We start from the raw sequence: 7,957 nt of genomic DNA on the forward strand, positions 1-7,957 counted from the left end.
TGTGTGTGTGTGTGTGTGTGTGTGTGTGTGTGTGTGTGTGTGTGTGTGTGTGTGTGTGTGTGTGTTTTTTGGTTTTTTTGCATTATGAAGATGGTACAGTAAATATTTTACTGTAGCATAGACCACATCGCAGGCTTGCAGGTTACAATATCCAAATATACTTTTTAACCCCAGTGTACATACAATATTTAAAAGAAAATCCACCTCTTTAAAGAAAAAAAACCACTTGAAGTACTGCACACCGCTTTTTAAAGAGTGCTCGTTTTGATTATGTGTCATTTTAAAACTTTTTATTTAATCTTTCATTTTGTGCCAATACTTTTCTTTCTTTATTCCCCCCATCCTCACCCAGAGCCCTTACCTGTAATAAAAAAATTTCTGGTTTTATCGCTGTTTACAAACATATATTTATTGTGCTGTACATAATATATAATTATTAATGTTATTACTATCATAATGCAGTTTGCTGTAAATGGTTGATTCTTATCATCCCTTTTGGTGATGGCGTGGCTGTATTATGTACCTCTTGTTGAGAGAATGTTTATTTACACATGAATTTCAGTGTAAAAAAAAAGAAAAACAACAAAAAAGAAAAAAACAAAACAAAAACGATCCATCGACATGTTGCTTAGCTGAGAAGTAGCTCAGTGATTAGAGAGGGAAAGCCAAATTGTTTTTTTTAAGAAAAAAAAAAAAGAAACTGTTCCTTGGCCCATGGGCTGTGCCTTAAATTCAACACGTCATTTACTTTTAGCCTTTTTATTTTTTTGAATTCTCTAGTTCTCTTTTTGCTGCAGTGGTGAATCTTTTTGGCTCGGGTCGGCCCGATCTCCTGCTGAGAAAAGTTGCCTTTTCCACAATCACAGCCAAACACGGTTTGCTCTGTCTCGCAGCTACGGCGCTGCTTTGAAAATACGCCGTCGGTGCAGACGTGTGCGGAGACTCGGTTCGACCACAAGCCTGAGATTTACCACATGAGTGATGTGTGGCCTATAGCCAGCCGGATGTCCCCAGAGTCGAGTTTGCTGTAGACCTGGTCTGAACAGCTCACACTTCCTTTACGCTCTGCCTCTACACTCACAGATGTGATTCAGCCTGTCAGGAGACGTGATGCGGGAGTCGCTTTTTTGGCTGCCGCATCACCTGCTTCTGCGCGGCTGTCTCGCAGCTACAGAAACACTGAATGGGGCGCAACAGTAGTGTATAGCTGTTGCTTGACTACGGCCCTACAAAGCACAGAGGCTTCGAGACACATCTGCATGTTCAGCCACTGCTGCATTAATTATGGCTGAAACACTGGCGGTGTGTTGCTTATCTATGCTCTGCCCGCACGACCACTCACATTACTTGCAATATCCAAAACCACTGACATCTCTCTGCCTGCACAGGAGAAGGGTTTATTATATTTGTGTAGTGAAGGGAGGGGTGGGGGTATGGGGTGGGATTCAAGGGGTTTGGGCGACTGCATCATTGTCCTGAAACATGGACTCTTATTTTGACACACATACTGTAGATTCTAAACAGCCCTGGACCAATGGAAATAGTGGGTTCTTTTCTCATTATGTGTTCTATTTTTTTATGGTATGAAAGGAGAATACAAACTGTAACTTTAAGACAAAAAAAGAAGAAAAAAAAAGGTCTTTGGGACAATTATATTTTGGGTTATGTCTTTAGAATGCCAACTTGTCTGGACGTTTCACAGGACAATTAAAATTTTATTTTAATGGATTCCTTGTTAATTGCAGTCTATTGGATAGCACTGTAGATCATACAACTTTATGTAAAAAAACAAATAAAAAGAATGAAAAAAGTTTTTATATGCAATGGATTAAATAAAAGCATGGGTTGATTCTGCCTAATCACTTCTTGCTTGGATTGTTTTTTAAGGTATTGGAGAATTGAGTCACAGTTTCCTCATAAAACAATCTCTTCATACCTACTTCAAAAGAATCAGGGTTCAGCAAGACCACTTGTTGAACTCTGAAGGTGTCTCATAAGGTGATTGAGGCATAAGTTTTGACACTTCGGCAGTGAAAAAATAGAAACTTTCTGCTGATATGAATATAAGCGGTGCCTTGAAATTGTGGCTTGCCCTTTGGTGTGCAAAATACTAAGGCAAACCACTGCTGTAGAGCACGTGTCTCTCAGCAATTATGAATGCACAAATTGCTTTGAAATGCTCAAGAGGAAGAGCCAAGACAAAGCAGCTGTACATCTGAGTGACATGATGTCTTTGAGGCAAAGACGTGGGTATTAGGGTAATTCGTGATTCTTAATTGGCCATAGATGTGAAAGATCCCGTGCATCTATGCGTTAGCCCCGATAGACTGGCGGCCTGTCCAGGATGCGCACCAGAGTTTGCCCTGTGACAACAAGGATAGGCTTTGTGAGCAATTTAGGATAAACAACATTAGCATCTCATCAATGCAAATATCTAATAAGCCAATCACGTGGCAGCAATTTGGTGCATTTGGGTAGATACGTAGGTAGACATGGTCAAGATGACCTACTGAAGTTCAATTGGAGCATTAGAGTGGGGAAGAATGGTGATTTAAGCAACTTTTAACATGGCAGTATTTCAGAGGCTGCTGATCTACTATGATTTTTCCTCACAACCGTCTCTGGGGTTTACAGAGAACAGTCTGAAAAAGAAAAAATATCCAGTGAGCAGCAGTTCTCAGGGTGAAAATACCTCGTTGATGCCAGAGGTCAGAGTAGAATGGCCAGAATGCTTCGAGCTGATCAGAAGGCAACATTAAATAAATGAAAGACTAAACCAAAGTATGCACAAGAGAGCAGGGAAAACACAACATGTTGAACACTAAAGCAGTTGGAACTGTCAACGAAGAACTGTCAAAAGTGTTAGACAGTGTGGTCTACAATTCACGCAGGCTCAGCAGATTAGGACAGCAGGAGACGAGTCTTAATTTCTCAATTTCTGCTGCAACGTTTGGATTGTAGAGTGAGCGATCGAACCTCCAACCAACCACCAAGCTACAGTCACCCCAAAGTACACCACAGCCTACCTAGCAAACTGTTTATGTAGCAAAGCTCAAATCATCTCAAACTGTTGTCTTAAAAATGACAACTGTACGACAGTCACTGGATCTAAATCCATCAGAGCGCCTTTGGGATGTGGTAGACGGGGAGATTTGCATCATGGATGTGCAGTAACTCTCCGATGCGATCATGTCAATATGGACCAGAATCTCTAAAGAATGTTTTCAGCACTTTGTCATGAAGAATGAAGCAAAGCTTGACCCAATACTAACAAAGTGTACCTAATGAAATGTCTGGTGACTGTATACTTAAAGTAGCTTCACAATTGTGTTTTTATTGCACCTCCAATGGAGTTACAGTTAATAGTGTGTACCTATGACAATGCCTATCAGGTAAAACTATAGTAAAAAAGTAAATAAAACGATAAATGCAACATTTTCTACTCAAAATAAGTGCGATAAAAGTACAACGTTCAAATGTACAATATAGTCATAGTGGGTTCGACTCACCATAAATTCGTCACTTCCGCTCTGGTGCTAATCCAGCATCGTGTCACTAGGTGGCGCACTTTGCCTTAAAATGGAACCAGAGCAATTTCACTGAAACATCAGGTGCGGGTTGAAGAGAAATCTTCACGCTTCACGAGTGAACAAAGAGTCACGAAGGACACAAACGCCCGCAGATAGAATTGGATTTATTTCCTATAATCTCAAAAACATACTTCTTAGTCTGCTTGCACTCCAACAAATAAATATATTCAGTTATATGTAAAGACATAATATTTTAAAATGGCATTTTTACTCGAGTGACTGTTGGGCTGAGGCTAACCATCCCTCTATGAAATGAATGCGATCATTACAGTAATTTATTTCATGGCTACTGGCATCAAATCATAATGTCACACACATACACAGATGTGTACACGCAGGCGCTTTAAACTAGTTCATGTGTATTCCTATTCTTGGCATTAGTAAAACAGTATGGCATATGTCATGGACTAAGTTTTCTCCCTGACTATCTGTCACAACAACACTGCATTTTGACATGATAATACAAGTTCGGTCAACAACCAACAGTTAGCAGGAACAGCATATAGTATGTGAATACATTTGTACAAAAGGTATACACAAACAGTACACTATATTACGTAATTTGTCTCTTCAATATGGCAGGGACACACGACACACACTTACAGTCGCACATTCAGTTACTGAATGAAGCACATCCTCAGGTTTTACCAGTTATTCTGACCTACTGTCACTCACATACGGCAGCTGGGGTCATTGTACTCGAGGACGGGAGAAACTATGTACAGGGTATAATTCATAAAATATTGCACTTATTGGCCCATTGCATCTCACGGCGAACGCCATGACAATGCTCCTAAATCTGTAACACAGCGTGATATATACAGTATCTTATCATATAAATCTACACAGGTATATCAGGACTGACTTCATGCAATTGTTTAGAGCTTTTATTCAACTATGTGACAAACAACCGACGATGTGAAAAGAACTGTAATGTTTTGGCACAATTTATTTTCTTCTAAGACTAGCAGAACTGAAACTTTTCTGGCTTTTCAAACAACCTACAACGTTTCTATTACATGGAATTACATTAAGACACTAGAGTACGGTATATGCCCGCTATGAGAAGTTTCCCTTTTTACATTGTTGTCAATTTTTTCAGAGGGTGGGGGTAGGATGGAGGACTTCATTTTATCATACAAACATGGAATTTAAGCATGCTGAGTCAAAACTTAAACATATTTTAATATATGGCTGTTTATTCCATGACAGAGCTGATCATTTGTTGTGTATCGCACACAGTGAGCTGTGCTTTGACAGTAAGAGATTTTTCCTTTAGTGGAATGCTAAATCACTGTTTTCATATGGAGCAGGGGATGGTTAGGTTTGGGTAAGGCCTATCTTAAAATAAAACAGCACACATTATTGAGTTTTTGGCAGCATGCTCATTGGATCGAACTATAAAAGAGTGTCTTGGAGGCTAAGCACATGGAAATGGTTGCTTAAGATATACTTATTAGATATACTTAGAGGAATCACATCTACAGACAGCGGAGGGTGGAACAGTACTCACGTCAACGTTACACACACTCCAACAGTAAAACAGGACAGAGGGACTTACAGAGGCCGTATTGAAGATGCTAAAAGGCCACTTTTTTCCAAGGTAGATGATTTTAAGATGGCGAAGTTGCAGTCGGACATAATACTCGCATTCACGCAAACCCGCACTAACTTATTGTGCAGTCACACAACAGCCACACACACACACACGCGTTACACAAAAGAAAGCCGCTACATCCTATAGTGCACTAAATCATAGATTTGGCAGCTTCAGGAACCTATAAAAGGAAAAAACATACTGTACAAAAACATAAAAAATAAAAAGCTTATTAAAGCACTCACTGACTATCCTTCAAGGTATTATCATCATTATTATAGCTTTTAAAGGTCTTAAGGATTAAGTGTACAGTGTGAACTATTTGCAGCCTATGAAACATACTTGGTTTGTAACCACACTAACTAGCCAAAGAATGAGAATATGGTGTCTGTGTATTCAAGTTATACTGTAATGTTATGCATCTTACAACAGCCACGTTTGTTTTCCTGGTTATTTGCTATTGATATAAGGTGATAAAGTTAAGAGATAATAGGACAGATTTTTGTAATTCTACTACTAAACGGGGTTTGAAGTGTAGTCCAGGGGAAAGCAGCACTATAGCAGGAGTGATAACGCTCAGGGAGAACAATTTTTTACCACCTTACAGGACCTGTGCTGCTCTCCTGCTCCTTGACATGGCTCACTAACAATTGCAGCCGGGCTGCTGGAGGGGTGGAGCGCTGTCTGTGAGTTTGGCAGTGGGCGCTCCCGTAGTGACAGCTGGATCAGCGTCCAAACTCTCAGACATCTTGTCGCAAATTAGGTCGACGAGACGCTCAAAGGTCTGCTTCACGTTGATGTTGTCCTTGGCGCTTGTCTCAAAAAACTCGAAACCTTGGGATCAGAACGTAGAAATGACCGATTAATGATCACAAGATAAATGTGGGGTGTTTTTGTTTGTTTAGAACAACCTTGACTGTCTGTACAAAACAAATAAATGTCAAAGGTCTTTCTGCAAAAACCAGACTGTGATGCAATCCAGTTTTAAAAACACCAAGTGCTGAATGTTGCTCTGAGACCCACCCAACTGCTCCGCCAGCAGTCTGCCATTATCCACCGAGACCACTCTCTCTTCTTCCATATCACACTTATTCCCAGCCAGCACCACCTGCGCGTTATCCCACGAGTAGGTTTTTATCTGGGTTGACCTGCACGTAATCAGAAAGAAAACACAACAAAAATACATCACATTCACATTAGTGCTGTTTGCCGGGTTTCTCAGAAAGTGCTAGAAACAGATTCTGTGCCACTTTTTTATTGGACCGGAAGAAAGGGCAAGATGTAAATCTGTCCACCATTTGGGTCGGTCATGAACAGTGATTGCATCTCCTTTTGTTTGGCATCGTGTCATATCTGAGTCACTGATGGCATTGCGGAAAAGTGGGTCAGTGGCAGCTCTGTTCTGAAAATTCGTAGTCACTGTTGCTGTAATGTAGGTGATTATTTGCTATTTTTTAGATATTTACAATTTATATTTAGATAGCTATAAAGCTTTTTGGCTTTAGTCACAAACACACACACACACACATGGGAAACACTGGATTCCATTGTTAAAATAGTTTTGTGAACTGTGTCAAGTGTTAATATCAATACATGCTAATAACGACATCCACATGAACAAGGATTTCACAGCAAATCAGTGAGCTGCTTGAATGGCTCTTACCTCTGCAGGCTGCTTGCAATCTGGGAAGGAATTTAAGGAACAAATTCCTCCCGTGGTGTTGCAGTTTTGACAGAAAGTAGGGCAGTAAACACACCACAGGCTGAAAACAGGAGAGAAGGAGCCAGCCATAGAAAAAGGAAGAAACAACATCTCAGAGAGAGAGAGAGAGAGAGAGAAAGCAGCATGATGTCGGCACACCGCTGCTCTCTGTCCAGTTCTGTCTTGTTTTATTGCTTCAGATGTGGGTCAGTCTGAATCTACGTGCAGGTATTATTCACTGACCAAGAAAAAAATAGCACTGGTGTTTGTATCGCATTTAACGAAGCAACACAAGTAATTAAGAGGTGTTAAATTAAACAGGTAAGTGCCTTTTTTCCTATTGCTGTCCAATATTTATTTTATTGGAATCTTAAGCAGTTGATGTCAATCTCACAGCGCTTCCCTCATTTTCCTATGACATAGGCAGGAAATGAGCGCGTCACAGGCTTTAGTCAGCCACTGTCAGGGAAGCAGCCGTTGCCTTGGCAACCTCTATTTTTTTTCCTCCAACCTTGTCACAAGGAACAAGGTAGAGAGAGAGAAATCAGAGCTGAGGCCTGTGGTAAAGGCAAAAAAAAAAAAGAAGGATTCTGGTTATGTGGCAGGTAAAAAAAAGAGCCTCTTCTTTTGTGTACAGCTGATGGATTTGTGCACCGTCTGGTGAACAAGTTCACAGGTGACTCTCCTGGATGGTTGCTGCGAGTGACACACTTGGCTCCATTAATTGAGATACCCATCACAGACTGTGCTCAGACTGCAGCGCTCTATTAAAGTGTCAAGCAGGCCTTAAAAGAATAATAGGTGTGTCTGGCTCTGAGCTGTCTTTACAAGAAAGCCTTTCTGGCTTACAGTAACAGAAAAAGCACTTGAATACCAATCAGGCAGATGATATGAAGCAGTTCCTGCTGAAGTACAGAACCCCAGCAGATTTTTTTTTTAAACATTTCATTTCCAGTTAAACAACAAATATGCGTTTTGTTAGATTAAACACTTTAACAGCTGAGTGACTGGAGCGGAGAAGACAGCGGTCTTACAGTAATGGTATTTATCATACAAGTCACACAAAGA

The 7,957-nt window shown here is 40.4% G+C and overlaps 1 protein-coding gene across 3 annotated transcripts in view; it reads right to left on the bottom strand.

Moving 5' to 3' along the window:
• Nucleotides 1–3,675: 3,675 nt before the first annotated feature.
• Nucleotides 3,676–7,957, bottom strand: part of rab3c (RAB3C, member RAS oncogene family) — a 12,072-nt gene continuing 7,790 nt past the window's right edge. For all 3 annotated transcript variants that reach the window (XM_005721994.2, XM_005721995.2, XM_005721996.2), the window contains exons 4-5: nt 6,211–6,335; nt 3,676–6,021 (exon numbers count right to left, since the gene is read on the bottom strand). In XM_005721994.2, the coding sequence (XP_005722051.1) occupies nt 5,831–6,021; nt 6,211–6,335 (316 nt within the window). In that variant the 3' untranslated portion in view covers nt 3,676–5,830. The remainder of the gene's footprint in view (nt 6,022–6,210; nt 6,336–7,957) is intronic.

This window comes from Pundamilia nyererei, unplaced genomic scaffold (genome assembly GCF_000239375.1).
Source record: "Pundamilia nyererei isolate P.nyererei 1_Seehausen unplaced genomic scaffold, PunNye1.0 scaffold00006, whole genome shotgun sequence".
Taxonomy (NCBI): Eukaryota; Metazoa; Chordata; class Actinopteri; order Cichliformes; family Cichlidae; genus Pundamilia; species Pundamilia nyererei.